Raw genomic sequence first — 18,302 nt, 5'->3', positions numbered from 1 at the left:
TGGAGAATAGGATTAGAATTGAGAAAGAATGGAGATGAATACTCTGAACTCCATCACAGTGTCGATTTGTTTCAAACTACCCATCTGTAAGGGGTCCATGTGCTCAAATACCGTGGTGAGGAGCTAGATAGCCCAGTAATTAGAAAAATGGATCTGGAACCAAGAAGCCTCAGTTCCAGCCCCCGCTCTGCTCCTGGCTCACTTTGTGACCTGGGGCAAGTCATTTTGCTTCTGTGATCCTCAGTTTACAAACAGAAACAGTGAAATGGATATACAGGTCTGTCTCATCTTACACAGGGGTTCCGTTCCACGGTTAGCGCGTAAAGCGAAAACTGCGTATAGCCAAAACCCCATTGAGTTCAATGGCGTGCAAAATCGCCCGCACTACAGGTATAGTATTCAAATTGTTGTTTTTCTCTTTCTTTTCTTTTTTTTTTTTGCCGACCGCGTAAAGTTGAAATCGCGCATGTTAAATGCGCGTACGATGCGACAGACCTGTAATGCTAAAGTGTCTCTTAGAGATGCTGTGAGACTTAGTGTTTTTGTGAAGCTCGTTTAAATCTTCTGGTCATCGGTGGTGATGTGGAAGAGTAAAATTTTACAACGAAGTCCACAACTGATCAGAACTGCAGTCAGTTCTCTGAACTGTGTGACGTTTTCTCCCCTACTCTAATTAGCAGGAAGCCTTGAAAATAGCAAAGCCCAGGGCAGGGTAACCAGTTTATGTGAATGACAACTTCATAGGGGAGGCTTCCCTCTCCCCCGCTTTGTTGAAGTCATCTAATTTCTGGCATGCTATTTCTGAACTCAAACTTATTACATAATGTGGCTCTGGGCTGCGCTACAAAGATGCAATATTTTGGGATAAAGCAGCCCTTAATTTATATGACAGAGAATAAATTTGCTGCTACTGACCTAAATGCAATAGCCCTCTGGATTCAGAGCCTAAAGCTGCATGTTCTGACAATGCCGTGTTGGCAGGCATTGAGTTATTTTCCTTTTATGCTAATATCAGTCACTAAAATGACTGCTGAACACAACAAATGCAAGATAAAATTAGAAGTAATTTACCATGATTTAGATTAAGATTAGATGTGAGAGTGACTTCTGATTTACAGTCCAGCAGAATTCATCTAGAAGGAATGGTGCAAAATCAACCTCTGCAGAAACCGAGCAGTGCAGGCTTCACAGATCCCAGCTGCAGTTGATCGCCAATGGGATGGACATGGCTGTGTATTTAAAAGCAAAATCTCAGATTCCTACCAGCCCCCACTCACCTGGAAATCTGGATCATTGGGTGAAACTGTGGCTCCAGAGAAGGCCATGAGAGTTTTGGCGTTGACTTCAGTGGGGCCAGATATTCACTCCTTACGCTTGTACCTAATTTTACAGGTAGGACCTATCTTTCTAATGAGACAAACCAGGGATGGGCTGAGTCGAAATCCAAAGTCCAACCCAGACCTGAGGTTTCCTCCTGGGGTCCCATCTCAATATGGACCATCAGTGTTAGCTGCAATACAGTTGGTATTTATTTGCCAAATGAACCCTGCACAGATAAAATAAAGAAAGAATGTAGCATTGCACACAGGTTTGTTCTTGCAGTTTTGCCAATCCAAGTTGTTTGCATAAGCATCTTAGGTGCTTATCTGTACCAGACTAGAACTCTAAGCCACTTGAGGTTCACCCATCACTAAGAATATGTCTACTTTGCAGCTGGGGCTGTGAATGGCAGCTCGAATACACGTACCTGCACTAGCTGGACTCTAGCGAGCTTGCTAAAAATAGAAGTGAGGCCGTGGTGACCTGGGCTTCAGCCCAGGTTGTACAAGCAAGTACATACTGTGCTGTAGCCTGTACAGCAACATTCTCACTTCTATTTTTAGCAAGCTAGCTAGCATACAGCTAGCACAGGTATGTCTGCAAGAGCATATTAATACTCCTTCTCCCTCTGTCACTCTGGGGCACATTAAACTTTCACCTTCCTCCTACAACGCCCATTAGCGTTTTCCCCTTCCTTCAGCAGAGAAATTTAAACTCTAGTTTTGAATGTCTTGTCATTGTTTAATGCAGAGGTGCTGGAACTAAGGGTGCTGGGGGCGCTGCGGCACCCCCTGGCTTGAAGTAGTTTCTATTATATACAGGGTTTATAGTTTGGTTCAATGGCTCTCAGCTCCCACACTATGAAAATTGTTCCAACACCCCTGGTTTAATGTGGCCTATAAATCCATGATCGTGCAACATTAATGGCTTACCTTTTGACAAAAATATGTCAGAAACTGATGCTATCCATGTGGGGTTTCATCTGTCAGAAAAACTCTGTCTCTCTGTCGCCTTGAAGCCTCTCACAGAAGGGATGTCACCTCCATAAAATACTGGTTTCCTATGAGTGGCTCAGCATGAAACCGAAGTTGCCACAATTATATATGTTTGTGATGCAGATACTTTGGGTTGCAAGGTTTTTTCCCCCCTTCTTCCCCATTTCAGCATAAAAGACAGAGACTCTACCTGAGGGAAACAGATATGTGAGGAGGAACAATGCCAGAAAGGCAGTCTCACGAAAGCACTATTTTTATGTGGTTGGAAGCATGCGCATAAGGAGAGGGAATAGCTGATTCCATTTCCTTTGACTTCTCTAGCTTAGCGTAATAGATGGGGTTTACTGTTTACTCCTCTGTTTTCCATTGCTATGTTTTCTTAAAGTAGTGACCTACTTTACCACTCATATCTCAGCAACTGTTCTGACCTTGTGTATTGCATTAACAGTGATTTTTCTGAAAAGGGGGGAGGGGGGAAAATAGGTCAATAGGCCTCCCATAGGAATTCCTAGACATGCAGAGGCATTGGCCATAAGGTAATATCAGGGAGCCGTTGAGCCCTGCAGAAATGAGTGTCATTCTCCAGCAATTTGTTTTAACAATATGATGCTTGCGGTCTGTCTTGGTACATAATAAAACTTAGCTCTGATATCACATTTTTCATCAGTAGATCTCAAAGTGCTTTATAAAAGATGTAAGTATCATCATTTTACAGATTGGGAAACTGAGGCACAGAACGGTGACGTGACTTGCTCAAGGATACCAAGCAGAGCTAGGAACAGAACCTGGATATCCTGAGTCCCAGTCACTCCTCTATCCACTGCATCACCCGGCCTCCCTCACATGGCATGTTTTGGTTGCTGTCAGAATTGCAAACTAATTTTGTACAATTCCCAGCACAATTTATGATTGGCCTGTTTATGATTGGCACAAGGGAGGAGAAATACCAACAACCATATCAAAGACTATACCCAGTGTTGTGCATTTTATTTTAATTATTCTGCATTAGTTTATTTTGTGGACAAATCAGATAAACTACCCCATGTAAGGTTTCGTGGGAAAGGGCAGAATTTCTGATACAGTCCTGCATTCCTCTTAGTCTGCAAAAAGGTAGAGCATTTTTAAAAAAAACAGAGAATTAAGTAGTATTCAATGGAATATACCTTGCAAATAAGGGTTTTAGGCCCCTAGCCTGAGTGTTTTGCATGTTATTAACTCAAAACCAAACCTTGTTTTGAGAATCAAAAACACTTGCTACAGTTTCCCCTTTTTTGCAGGCAGGTTGTATCTGGGGCTAGAAGCAGGACTGCCAAGTGTTTCTAATTTAGTTGGAAGCAGGCAGTGCTGGAAATCTTCCAGGAGAGTCTAGTCTCATGAGACTTCCAGTCCAGCTCTACAAACTCAAGAGCTTTGGTCCCAGTAATGTGTGGATAAGCACCCAGACTTTGGGGTGCTTTTCCATAATTGATCTGACACTCCAGCATTCAATATTTATTTATTTCTTTTTATATGCTTCCATGTGCATACACTAGAGATTGCTTTTACATTGCATGTCTTTTATACACCACAGGCATCAGAAAGTACTAATAAGTTTGGTACCAGGAGTGACTCTAGAAACTTAGAGCCATTACATACTCAGCAGTAGAGCGTACGCTGCCTTAAACAACTTAATTAAATGATCAGCAGTTTCCCAGTAAGTAGAAGTAGTTATAGCGCATGATATTTAGGCTCCGCTGAATGAAGCAGAAACCTCTTCATTGCTATAAATAAAAGTGTAAGGATTTCAGGTAGTCCAAGGGCAAAGTTTGTATGCAACCAACACGGATATTGATATGGCAAGGCTGAGCCACAGGAAAGGGAGAAACTGAGGGGTGCAGTTTGCAGCAATTTAAACGACACCGGCTGATTAAACTGGTCGACTGATCTCATTTTGCAATGTTCACAGCAATCCACTCAAACCTACAGGAGGCAAAATCACTAACATCAACTATAGTAGTTCTTTGATTCTTTTAACAGTATTGGTGACATTTTATTTTATTTTATTTTATTTTATTTTATTTTATTTTATAATGAAACAGTGCCCCACGTACAGCAGGGAAGTTTACCTGGTCTCTTGCTACTCTGTGGAGCCTTGTCCCTTCATATTTGCTCTAAGCCTCTCAGTTTTTGCTAAGAGGACAGAGTGATAAAAAGCCTGGGAAGCAGAGATAGTCCAAAGAGAGGAAATAGCTGACGAGCAAAAAGGTAAAATACATTAAAATCACATTTAGGAGAGAGGGGAAAGCCAATAAAGATTAAGATTAATTTTCTCCACTGTTGGGAATTACTTGACACAGGAGAGTTTGGAAGGGAGACGACACAGCCAGGTTATGATTCCTTCATCCTGTTGGTTTGCACCAAACCAGTCCCAATTGCAGTTTAAATCAGAGTAGCCTAGGTACTGTCCTATCTTATGCGCGCTGGCCATGATCCCAAAGACAATGCTTCTGACACACCCCTGAAAGCACGTCCTATTCGGTAGCTGCATAGGAGCCAGTGATGCTGGCTTTACACCATCTATGTGGTGGCCATACACCCACATTCCAGCTCATTGGTGCTGTCTGAATGTCACAAAGGAACTGGTTGGGGGCAAAGAATCTAGCCCCAAATTTACAAACAAGTATTTAAAAAAGAAACTGTGTGACGGGACTGTCCAAGACATTAATGGGGGCTAAACAAATGATCAGAAATTAGGAACAAAGATACAGAAGTAGGGGTATAATTTCAAAAGTGTCTAAGTCCCCTTTTCAAGAGGCAGCTAGGCCCTTAGAAGCTTAAGACTCTTTAGAAAATGGTACTTAAGTGCCTTAGTCACTTTTGAAAATTTTGCCTTAGATGTAACACAGTAGCAACATCCTGGTCAAAGACTTGTGTTTTTTGTCCTTTTATTCACTCAGCTCAGCCTTCTAGCTCCCTGAAATTCCCTTTTCCCAAATTAACATTGACTAGGCCTACTTACTGCATTTCCTACTAGCCGCTTCTCTAAGGTATCCTGTACCAGTGAGCTCCACCAGTGATAAGAGTCGATTAATACACTAGATTCCCTATGGAAACTGTTGCTCCTTTTGAGTTGGCTCTCTGGGTTTTCTCCTCTAGAGGAATTGAAGGCACCTCTGGAAGAGTACGTCAATAAACGATATCCGGGGCTCGTGAAGGTGGTGCGCAACCAGAAAAGGGAAGGCCTGATCCGAGCTCGAATTGAAGGTTGGAAAGCCGCTACGGGCCACATCACTGGATTCTTTGATGCCCATGTGGAATTCACTGCTGGCTGGTAGGTATCATAAAACGAAATCAGGTTTAATGATTTCACGGTGTGGTTAGATTATAAGGGAATAAATCTGGCGTGCTGAAAATGTATAATTTAGCATGGACATTCTTGCAAATGTGGCCATTAAATTAATAAAGCTAGATCCTTCCTTCTACCCCAACGTACCCTGGATTGGGTGAGGCAGTACACTGCAGAACTGCTAAAGTCCCTGTTTTCTCCACTCATCCTACCCCCACTCACATTTTATTCTGTTCAGATCAGTGCCCCCTCCTTGACCTGAGTGAATTCTGTAAGCTAAAAAGACGAGGCAGCAGGGAATTGAAAAAGAGAATGGTTCCAATGTTATAGGCCTTTCTACCTTCCTCTCTCTGGGGAAGGTTTATGTTTTGTATTGGTTTGATTCTTCTTAAATTGAAAATAAGTTCAAAAGTGCAAGGACAGCAGAAAGTATTTCAATGGGACTCTTTCAGAAGGATTGATGCATCTAGAGCACAAAGTATCAGAGGAAATTCTATTACGTTTCTAAGTCGGCACAACAAAAAGGTTCCATGAATGATATTTTGCAACAAAATGTGTTTTTAAAAAAATTGTGCTCTATGCTTAGAATATTGGAGACAGAAGAGGCTAATGCACATTTCATTGTGTGATATGAAGAGAGGAAAAGAAAAAATCATCTACCAGGAAAATGTTATATCACCTGCAAATAGAAAACACATTCTGTGTAGAGTTATCGCATTTTTCGTATGAATAAGGACATATTCAGAAGGCTGTCTCTAACACGGTACCTGTATTCCCATCTAAATGCTGCAATGATTAGGCTGCTAGCTTTTCAAAACTGGATTGTATGCATGTGTACGGGAATAATTTACTGAACTCACTGTTGAAGCAGCTTTTCCTATCAGTAAGGAATGAGAGTAGCAGATTGCTCCTTTGACTGCATTATGAGCTTGAGCTTGGCAGACATTGAGCATCCTCACCTCTCACTGATTGCTTAGATCCTTGGCAGAATGAGCCCTGTCTGTTCAGTGGTTCTTGTTTTCACAAAGGGGAGGCTGACCCAAAACCCCAGCTCTGAACACTCTCAGCTGGAGCAGAAGCAGGGTTCCAGATCAGAATTTTGTGGCTTGGGTCCATGTCTGGTTTTCTGTGTTCATGTTTCAAGGAAATGCTGTTTGGGTACCAGCACAGCCTTGCCTGTATTTACTTTAATTTCTTATATTTAGAGAGACATTTTCAGAAGTGGGGGAGGGAGGAGGAAGCAAATTGCAGCCAGAAAATTTGCCTGCACTCACTGCAAATATCCACTTGTGGAAGCAAGTCGAGGATCTCAAGGGCAATTTAAGTATTCATATTGGGAAATCTGGTCCCTGTTGGGCTTCCTAAATTTCTCCAGCAAAATGTGCATGCACCATTGTGTGCAAAGTAGGTAATTGTACTCCCAAATGAACACTAGTGTGCAGTTAGCCTTTCTGCATATACAAATATTTACTGTACACATTCTGACTTTGTAGGTGGAATGTCAGAAGACAGTATTGAAAAACTAGCCCTTTTTCACTACATTGCCTGGTCTCATACCTTCTTGGTTAAAATGATGGGGGAAATGCTCTTTAAAACACAGCTGAATTCATGTTTATAACACTTTGTAACCACATTAAGCCACTACAAAATGGACTGTGTTGTCTCTGCATGAAAGCTCAGCTCTGGCGGGTCTTGTAAAGCCTTTATACCTTAAATTCTTCCTGGTTTGTGAAATTGCTTCTTTGTGTGTACTGTGGTATTCTCCACTGGGTCCATGAATTTTGCATAGGAATACTCAATTGCATAAGAGAGAGCCTAAACCCTAACACATATGGGTATGTTGCTATTTGAATTCCATATACAGCAGCTGTCCCCTGTAGCCTAATTGATAATAGTTCCACATAATTGATGTGTCCATGCTTCTCCCAGGCAGGAAATCCCATGAAGTGGGAGCTCGGAAACTTCTAAAGCCTCCCTGGTGGCTGACAAAGCTGCATTGCAGACCTAAAAAAGTATCCATTGAATCTTGGGAAAATGAAGAACTTTCCTTTGCCTCTGGTTTTTGTGTTCACTTTCTACTCTCCGAGTATGTTTATAAGAGAGTGGTTTAATGGATTGAGCACAGCATTGCGAGCAAGGGACTCTCAAATTCAAATGTAGGCTCTGTCACTGAGGCCTGGTCTCCACTAAAAAGTTAGGTTGAAGGAAGCCGCCTTAAGTCGACCTATTAATGTATGTGTCTACACCTGTTAATGTATGTGCCTCTAACGTCGACTTCTGTAATCCACCTCTGCAAGAGGCGTAGCACTTAATTCGATTTTCATGAGTCAACTGCGAGGTAGTGCAGATGCAGCGTTGTGTAATTCGACTTAAATGGCCTCCAGGTGGTGTCCCACAACGTGTGACTCATCTGTGACCGCTCTGGAGATCATTCTCAACTCTGCTGCACTGCAGCCAGGTACACAGGAAACAGCCCCTCCCCTGCTAAAATCCTGGGAATTTTTGATTTCCCATTTCCTGTTTGATCAGCATTGGGAGCATGCCAGCTTAAGCACAGCTGATCATGGAGACTACATGCCCCCAGTGTGCTCCAGCCAGGTCTGCATGGGAGGTGGTGGATCTCATCGCTGTGTGGGGAGAAGTCTGTGCAGGCAGAGTTCCGATCCAGCAGAAGAAACGCTGACATCTATGCAAAGATCGCTCGTGGAATGGGGGAGAAGGGCTACATGAGGGACACACAGCAGTGCCGTGTGAAAATAAAAGAACTTTGCCAAGAGTACCAAAAGGCAAGGGAGGCAAACAGTTGTTCTGGTGCTGAACCCCACACATGGCGGTTCTGCAACGAGCTGCATGCGATTCTCCGGGGTGACCCTACCAGTACTCCCACAAGCAATGTGGACACCTCACAAGTGTGTGAGTGTAGGGACGACAAGGAAGACAATATGGTGGATGAGGAAGAGGAGGAGGAGAAGAATGGGAGACAGGTGAGCGGTGGATCCATTATCCCTGAGAGACAGGAAATATTTTTAACCCTGGAGCCCGGTGGGTTGCAGGACATCTCGGTGGCCAACCGGGATGCCGGGGAAGGCACCTCTGTTGAGTATAAAGTTACAGTCAAAGTCCGGTTAAACTTTAGTGGGCGCCCACATTCGGTGGTATTGCATGTTTACTATGAAGAAAAAGCGAGGTGCTGTGGTTCTCTGCTTATAAGAGGACGCTCCAGCTATGCAGAGGGTAGCCCCTGGAAAAGACTGTTTATGTGGACTGGGATAGCACAGGAATCCTCCGTGGATATCTCTAGGAAACTTTCATTGAGGGACTCTGCAATCCTTTGCAGAAGTTTTCTGGGCAGGGCAGTCTTATTTCTTCCACCATGGTTTAATTTAATTTAATTTAATTTAATTGGTAGGACACTTTCCCACGCAACTCCTGAATGAATTCTGCTGGCATCATTATGGTACACAGCATAGCAGCATAAGGACCGGGTCAATCCCCAGACGCTTGCAGCATCTCCTTCCTTTCCGCCTCTGTTACCCTCAGGAGACTGATATCACCTCGGGTCACCTCCTAGGGGAAACAGGGGAAGTTCTCATTAAAAGTGCCATTACAAGAACAAAAAAGGCATGTAAACCTCCCACACACACATTCTGGATCGCCAAACCACGCGGCCGCTAATGTGCCTTTACTGTGCTCAGCATGGGTTGGCAAGTAGTTAAAGGTTTAAAGTGGCTGATAGGGGACTGGGGCCCCACATGTGAGATTCTGCAATTTGAGAGTGAACCCACCCCCCACCATTTGTAAACAGCTTTCTGTGGTGCTGTGGGGAAGGGCCATTGTTTGACTAGCTACCTCTGCTCCCGACATGACTTCAGCGTGTCATCAACATCTGAATGCAGACTTTCGCTGAGTAGAAGGAGGAGAAAGAGAAGGCGGGAGGACATGTTCACTGAGATAATGAACACCTCTGAGACAGCTGACACAGAGCTGAGAGGCTGGAGGATTTCACTGCCCGAGAAGTTAGACATGGACAGGGAGAGCAGGAAAGCTTCCAATGAGCAAGAGTGTGCGGCGCAGGATGAGATGCTTCGGATTATGACCAAGCAGGCATGTTGAGGCATCTGGTTGAACTGCAGGAACAGAAGCAGGAGGGTAGAGTCCCTCTGCAGACCCTGGTGGACAGCCAGCCAGCATCGCCTGGCGCAGAATCACCCTCCCCAAAGCATTCCCTGAGGCATGGGAGAAAAGTCCATTATCTCTTTAACTTAACTCAGGAGGAGGGTACAAGGAACAGAAGGTGTCCATTCACAGACCTTTGATGGTCTGGAATGTGGTATTATGTTACACAGCTGAAAATGTTTCTCCCATTCCAACTTTACAACCCCTTTTCCCCAAGGTTACCTTATTTTTCTGTTTTCCCTCTTCACTTATGTTTGTTAAATAAAGTAAATGGATTTGAGAAACAAATATTCTTTATTGAGTAGAAGCAGTGGGCTTGGGTGGGGGGTTGGCTTTACAGGGACAGTGATACAAGCCAAGTGAAGGTTTGGGAAAGCACAATGCAGACAAGCAGCTCACGTTACTGTGACTCATTATTGAAACAGCTTTTCAAAGCCTCGCGGTTACGCAGCGCCCCTTGCTGTGCTCTTCTTATTGCCCTGGTGTCTGGCTGCTCAAAAATGGCTGCCATGTGATTGGTCTCAATTGCCCACCCCTGCGGAAAATTTCCCCCCTTTTTTCCCCACAGATATTGTGGAGCACACAGCAGGCAGCTATAACCATGGGGATGTTCTCCTCACTAAGGTCCAACCTTGTTAGTAAACTTCTCCAGCGCCCTGTCAAACGACCAAAGGCACATTCAACCACCATTCTGCGCTTGCTGAGCCTATAGTTGAACCATTCCTTACTTCTGTCCAGATGGCCGGTGTATGCCTTCATGAGCCATGGGAGCAAAGGGTAGGCTTGGTCCCCCAGGATAACTATAGGCATCTCAACGTCGTCAATGTTCATTTTGTGGTCTGGAAAGAAAGTCCTGGATTGCAGCTTTTTGAACAGATCCAAGTTCCTAAAGATGCACGCGTCATGAACCTTCCCCGACCATCCTACGTCGATGTCGGTGAAACGCCCCCTGTGATCCACCAGTGCTTTCAACATCATTGAAAAATATCCCTGTCGGTTTATGTACGCTTTGGCAAGGTGGTCTGGTGCCAAGATGGGGATATGCATGCCATCTATCGCCCTACCGCAATTAGGGAACCCCATCACAGCAAAACCATCCACTATGTCCTGCACATTTCCCAGACTCACTACCCTTCGTAGCAGAAGCCGATTAATGGCCCTGCACACTTGGAGCGCAGCAGCTCCCACGGTTGATTTTACCGACTCCAAATTGATTCCCCACTGACTAGTAACTGTCTGGCATTGCAAGCTTCCAAATAGCGATCGCCACTCGCTTCTCCACTGTCAGAGCAGCTCTCATTTTTGTGTTGCTGAACTGCAGAGCAGGGAAACACTCTGCACAAAGTTCCTGGAAGGTGGCTTCCGCATTCGAAAGTTCTACAGCCACTGCTCGTCATCCCATACCTGTAAAATGATGTGGTCCCACCAGTCAGTGCTTGTTTCACAGGACCAGAAATGGCGTTCAACAGAGTACAGCTGCTCTGTGACTGCCAGCAGCAACTGTGAATTGTTTTTTCAATGGCTTGGAGCAGGGCTGCTTGCAGGACATCGCTATGTTCCACACAGTGGACCCTATTTCAGCTCTGGAAATACTGCAGGAGAAGGCGCGAGGTGTTTGAGATGTTCACAGCAAGAGTGCACAACTGAGCAGGCTCCAGGCTTTTGGGGTTATGGCGTATGCGCGGCAGTTTTAAGGTGCGAAAACCACTGAGTTGCTTGCCATTGAGCACAGTGCACCATGGGATGCCGATGCAATGTTCCCATTCTATCTGCGACAATATTTTGATCCCATGAGGCATTGCACAAACTTCCCAAAACATACGGCGGCAAGTTGCACTTTGGGATAGCTACCTACAATGCACTGCTTTGTGCATCAATGCAGGCACTGCTAGTGAGGACGCACTCCACCAAGACAATAAGCATGGTGTGGCCATGCACAATTGACTTAATTAATTCAAAGGCTCGAGGTCAAATTAGATAAAGTCAACTTAATTTTGTAGTGTAGACAAGCCCTGAATAGCTGTGTGGCCTAGTCCAAGTCACTTAAACTCTGTTGGCTGAATTCTGCTGTCCCTTGCATCTTTATAACTCCAACAAGTCACTGGAATTATACATCTTAAGTGAGAGCAGAAATGGGTCCTTTTTCTTTGTCGTGTCCTACAGGGGTGCTGTCCAAGCTAGCAGAAGTAAGGCATTCACTATGGGTATGTCTACACTGCAGATGGAGGTGTGATTGCGTGGGCTTGAGCGCGGGCTGGCAATACCAGTACAGATGGAGGGTCCCTGGCAGACTTGTATAACGCACACTGAAACCCATGCCACCATGCCTTTACTGCTATTTTTAGCCAGCTGGGTAGATTAAAGTTAGCACAGGTATGCCAACCTGTCCTGCAGTCACACTTCCGATTGCAGCATAGACATAACCTAAGTGTTGCCATCAGGTACGTGGGTTGTTAAAGTGCTACTGTGTTCATCTGTGTTATAACAGCAGTTAATGCCCCTTTTCTGTTTCCTTTTTTTGGCCTTTTAGGGCTGAGCCAGTTCTTTCGCGAATCCAAGAAAACCGGAAAAGGGTTATTCTTCCGTCAATCGACAATATCAAGCAGGACAACTTTGAGGTGCAGCGTTATGAGAACTCTGCCCATGGATACAGCTGGGAGTTATGGTGCATGTACATTAGCCCTCCCAAAGACTGGTGGGATGCTGGTGACCCTTCACTGCCAATCAGGTATGTTGTGGAGCCAGGGACATGTTCAGTAATCAAAGAGAGCCAGTGAAATGGAATGACTCGTAGAATAAGGAAGATGGCCCAGAAATTGTGGCAATGATGTAATAAACTGAGAGTAGAGTGTGTGTTCATATGTTACTGTGGTGAGGGATTTCACTTTTCCAAGGCGAGGAACATATTATTTCACATTGCATCCATACTCAGAGCACCAGTAAGGAATCAGAACCCCATTGCACTATACAAGCACAGGTTTTAATTGTCGATTTTAAAATGTCACTTTACGAGAAAACAATTCAGGTTATTATATTTATTGTTAACTTTTTAAATTAATGGGGAATCAGGTGATTTTTCTCATATAATTTAATTTGTCGGACAACGTCTAAGCGGCTACAGGACTATATTTACCTGCTACAGTATATTGCTCTTTTATAATGTGCTGCTATGGACTTGGGTGCTAAGGGGGTGTTACCACCAGGCATATTTTGCCTGCTGTTACAAATGTAGGCATGGGAAAACACCTACATTTTATCCCAACTCCAAGAACACAATATCCAGGCCTATAATCTATTTTCTTTAAATATGGTTTTAAATCCCTGCTGACAACAGAATGATCCGGATACCATCTCACTAAAAAGGTGTATCCTGGAAAAATCTCTCAGGCAAAACTGGTCTAATGGAGATAGAGCTAATGGCTGGAAGCTGAAGCCAGAGAAATCTAAATTAGAAATAAGACAGGTTTTTTTTTTTTTTAAATGTGAGGGTGATTAGCCATTGGAACAAACTACCAGGAGAAATGGTGAATTGTCCATTTCTTGACATCTTCAAATCAAGACGTAGAGCCCTTTCTGGAAGTTATGTTTTAGCCAAACATAAGTTATTGGGCGCAATACAGGGGTAACTGGGTGAAATTTAATGACTTCTGATACACAGGGGTTCAGATTAGATGATGTCATGTTGCCTTCAACTCTAGGAATCTGTGGTCCTAAGGACATGGTAACAGTGTGGCAACCCCTACAATTTCCTATTGCACAGTAACTTTTCAGTGACCGAAATGTTGGATGTGGAAGCAGTAGCAATAGAGAAGACCACAAATGCGAATTAGATGCTTAGCTCCCATCAACTTACAGTGGGAGCTGAGCGCCAAACTCCCATACGTACCTTTGAAAGTCTTCCCCAAAGTACCTTAAAAGACCCAAAAACGAATGCCGTGGGTGGGAATGGAGAACTGTTATTGCTATTGTTCAGTTATGTATAGCATTATTATTACTGATATATTACTGATCTTTTACTAGTGCCCAGGTTCCAATATTGATGTTTCTCTTCATAGTATACAGAGACAGGCGTGGTCCTTCCTTCTAAGAGTTTACAATATAAAAAGATATGGGACGTAGGAAGAGTGAGTGAACGGGCAATAACCTGTCTAATCTATGTTAACGTACAAATAGACATTTTATTATTTTCCCCTCCCCTAAGCCTAGCTGTCATTGGTTGATAGATTTCTTATAGGTGTTGAAGGGGATTTGAAGGGTTGGATCTGAGTTCCATGAGTAGAGAGCAGCCTGGAAGCACAAAGACATGGGTGAGAAGGTGGACAGGAGAAGCCTGGCATTGTACACAGCGTGGGTGAGAAGGGGGAAACGCAATAAGAGGGAAGACTGTAGGATTGTCAACTTTATACTTGCACAAAACCGAACACCCTTGCTCCACCCCTGCTCTGCCCCTTCTTTGAGCCGCACCCTTCTCCAAGGCCCTGCCCCCACGCACTCCATCCCCCCTCCCTCTCTTGCTTGCTCTCCCCACCCTCACTCACTTGCTCATTTTCACGGGGCTGGCTCAGGGGGTTTGGGTGCGGGAGGGGCTGAGGGCTCCAGCTGGGAGTGCAGGCTCCGGGGTGGGGCTGAGGATGAGGGGTTTGGGGTGCAGGAGGATGCTCTGGGCTGGGACCAAGGGGTTCAGAGTGTGGGAAGGGGATCAGGGCTGGGGCAGGGGGTTGGGGCATGGGGGGGTGAGGGCTCTGGTTGGGGGTGCAGACTCTGGGGTGGGGCTGCGGATGACAGGTTTGGGGTGCAAGAAGGTGCTCTGGGCTGGGACCAAGGGGTTCAGAGTCTGGGAAGGGGATCAGGGCTGGGGCAGGGGGTTGGGGCATGGGGGGTGAGGGCTCTGGTTGGGGGTGCAGTCTCTGGGGTGGGGCTGGGGATGATGGTTTTGGGGTGCAGGAGGGAGCTCCAGGCTGGGATCGAGGGTTTGGAGGGTGGGAGGGGGATCAGGGCTGGGTCAGAGGTGCAGGCCCCGGGCGGCACTTACCCCAGGCAGCTGCCGGAAGCAGCAGTATGTCCCCCCTCCGGCTCCTACAGAGAGGCATGGCCAGGTGGCTCTGCGAGCTGCCCTGTCTGCAGGCGCCGCCTCCGCAGCTCTCATTGGCCAATGGGAGCTGTGAAGTTGGCGCTTGTGGTGGGGGCAGCGCACGAAGCCCCTTGGCTGCCATTATGCCTGGGACCTGGAGAGGGGATATGCTGCTGCTTCCAGGAGCCACGCGGAGCCACTGCAGCCAGGGAGCCTGCCTTAGCCCCACTGTGCCGCCGACCTGACCAGAGCCACCAGGGTCCCTTTTCGACTGGGTGTTCCGGTCGAAAACCAGACACCTGGCAACCCTAGAAGAGCGGCTGATTGAGGAAGGGGAGGGCTGTGAAGAGAGGATGAGTCAGTGGATAGATCTGAAAAATGGGGATGAAGTGGTCAGAGCAATAGGCAAGGAAACTGTAGGCAAATAGCAGCTGCATTGTGATTGCATTGGAGTGTGTGTGGGAGGGGTGGCAAAGTGGAGAGGTTGCAGCAGTTGAGATGTGAGTGATAAGGGCCATGGATGAGGTGTAGACAGAGAAATAAGCCCTGATTTTAGATGCAAGTCAGAGACAGTCTGAATGTGTGTGCGAGGGAGAAGGTGGAATCAAAGATAACCCCCAATGTATGGGTCTGAGAGATGGGGAGAATTGTGCTTGTTGTGTCAGTGACGGAGAAAGGGAGGAGGGGAGTGGGTTTTGGAGGAAAGGTAAGGAGTCAAGCTGATCTGATACCTCTCCCTCCCTCACCCATCTAGCTGCTGCCTTCGTTCACCTGCTCTGTCTCGCCCTATGGCTGCTGATCCACAGGGTCCCTGCTAAAGTAACTCTTGCGCTTCTTCTAAAATAATGTAAGACCAGAACAGGCCTCTTTTGATCCAAATCTGCATTTTCCTGCCCTTGATGCTGTTTATGGATATGGTGTAGCTCTCCCATGTACTGTAGGGAGCATCTGGTTGGATGCACAGATACTTCTCTGATGATTAACAGGTTGTCATTTAAAAAAAAAATCCCCAAGAAAACAAATGACTAGCACAGATATCATCCAGCAATTATGTCTTCTGTTAAGGATCGGGAGCCCCGAGTGTGGGATCTGCTGTGAGAGGATTCCCCAACTATAGAACTCACTTCTGTAGGAAATCGTTGAGGCCAAGAATGTAACAAGATTCAAAAAGGGTGTGGATGTTTATACGGATATTGAGAATATCCAGAGATCATAATTAATTCTGTATTAATGCAATGGCTCTGTGGAGCAGTGGAAGGCATTGTGCTTTGTGTGCAAATGGTCACCAGTTCATATGCCATCTAATCTGTCTCAGAACAGATGAATATTCTTCACAGAAGCTAGGAGCTTGATGCAGAAATTATTGGGTCAGGTCCTTTAGCCTGTCTTATGCAGGAGGTCAGACTAAATTGTCATCATGGTCCCTTATGGCCTTAAAATTTATAAATGATCAAAAAATTGTGGAAAGATTATTAAACCCCATTCTTCAGGATTTAAGACTGTCTCAATGATCAGAGATCAGGATAAGCCCTAATGTGGAGGGCAGATGACCCCATATCTGCCTACTGCAAGGTTCTTACGTCTGCCTCTGGAGCATTTAGTTCTGGCAGCTTTTGGAGATAGGATACTGGACTGGGTGTACCTCAGGGCTCATCCACTGTGACAATTTCCATGTTCCTGACTGCCACCTTTGCAATTGTGCAAAAAACGTAGGAGGACTAAACAGAAAAGCAGAGATCTGTGAAGATGGATGGAGATACACTACAGACCTACACTAGCAGTAGCAAGAGGTGCCTGCATAATCATTTGTCTTCACTTCATTAGAGAGTCCAGTAACATGGGCACTGACCCCTCGAGCTGAGAAGAGTTGAATCACTTGAAAGTAAGAGTCAAAGGCTTAGAGAGAATATGGATTACAGGGCAAATGCTTTCCAATAGCTATATGGAAAAGGAATGCCAAAACAGAGACAATAGCCTCTGAGTAATGTTAAATAATTTAACAACTTGCTAAAACAGCATTATTAATATGCAACAGGAGAAGCGTTATGAGGAAGATAAATGTGTAAAATACCGCCTCTTTCCATTATAATGGGTAACTATATACAAACAGAAATAAACTGCTTCAATTATTATTATTATTAATAATATTATTTGCTGCATAGTGCTCTGAACTGTACATTTTATGGCAATGTTTCCTTGAAAGGAATAGCTGTCTTTTACTCTGTAATTATGCAAGGAAACATGGGAAAATTTTAAATTATAATATGCAAAACAAGGTTAAAAACATCTTGCCTATTTCATACAGTTGACCTTTTAGGATAAAGGAAGGAGATTGAAGTAAGGGGGTAAATATTGTTTTTGTTTTTGTTTCAGTTTTACATTTTTGACATGCTTGGTTTTTAACAGGCCTTGAAGAGCCCGATCGAGACTTATGTGTTAAAATAAATGGAAAGGGATGGTCTGACTTGCTCCTGGATATCTGGTTCTACACAATCTTTATTCTGGACCTACAGAATATTCAGCAGCAGAGGCTGGAAAGAATGTGTTCGGAGACAATTTTCTCCCCTGGATAATTCACAAGAGATAATTATCCAGGCAAAGCAAGATGATGGCATACAACTCATCTAAAATATGGCCCAGCCTCAAGATGGCTCCAGGCTCCTGCTTTAAACCAAGCAAATAGGCTCAGGGCTGGATTTAGGGGCAGGAGACCCAGGCAACCTCCTGGAGGCACTGGGCTTGGGGTGCTGTTTTTGTTGTTAGCGACAAAAGGGAAAACAGGATGTTTGAAGTAAAATGATTCAGGGATTCCATATGTGGGTTCATTTTTCACTAACTTCCTAGAATGTTCTGGACCTTAGTAGAATCTCGTGGAACCTGCCAGACTTTCTGAGAACTACATTTTCCTCAAACCTCCTAGAATGTTGTCAGCCCTGCCCTCGTGGGTATATAAGGGGCACGGCGTCGCCAGTCAGTCTTATATGACAGGGGTAAACCATGCAGGCAAATTATGGATCAAAGTCGTGGAATGGGCTACAAATGCAATACAAAATAAGGTATTCAAAAGTTTTACAAATGAATCGGGGCAGCACCATTTAGTCTAGGGCCAGCCTGGTATCGGCTCTTTAAATGTTTGTCTAATCTAAGTTTTAAGGAGGCATTTTCTTCTTTAATTTCACTGGTTCCAATGGCAGTCTTTTGTAGCTCATCTTCCAAGCAAGCCACTCGGGATTTTACATCACCTACACCTTTTGAGATTGAATCCTCTCCTTCTGTGAGGAATTCTTTCAGGGCTGAGACAGCGTGGGCAGAAGGTTTACTGTAACCTTGTGGTCTCCTGCTTCATCTGTGTAGGGCAGAGGTGGGCAAACTATGGCCCGCGGGCCACATCCAGCCCATGGGACCATCCTGCCCG

The 18,302-nt window shown here is 45.0% G+C and overlaps 1 protein-coding gene across 1 annotated transcript in view; it reads left to right on the top strand.

The window, feature by feature from the left end:
* GALNT17 (polypeptide N-acetylgalactosaminyltransferase 17) overlaps nucleotides 1-18,302 on the top strand; it is a 281,880-nt gene that overhangs the window by 103,250 nt on the left and 160,328 nt on the right. Inside the window, exons 4-5 of the mRNA XM_005283448.5 lie at nucleotides 5,451-5,625; nucleotides 12,347-12,544. Of these exons, the coding sequence (XP_005283505.1) occupies nucleotides 5,451-5,625; nucleotides 12,347-12,544 (373 nt within the window). The remainder of the gene's footprint in view (nucleotides 1-5,450; nucleotides 5,626-12,346; nucleotides 12,545-18,302) is intronic.

The sequence above is a fragment of the Chrysemys picta genome, chromosome 19 (genome assembly GCF_011386835.1).
Source record: "Chrysemys picta bellii isolate R12L10 chromosome 19, ASM1138683v2, whole genome shotgun sequence".
NCBI classification, from domain to species: Eukaryota; Metazoa; Chordata; order Testudines; family Emydidae; genus Chrysemys; species Chrysemys picta.
The sequence above is the reverse complement of the archived record's forward strand: the minus strand, read 5'-3'. Positions and strand labels throughout refer to the sequence as shown.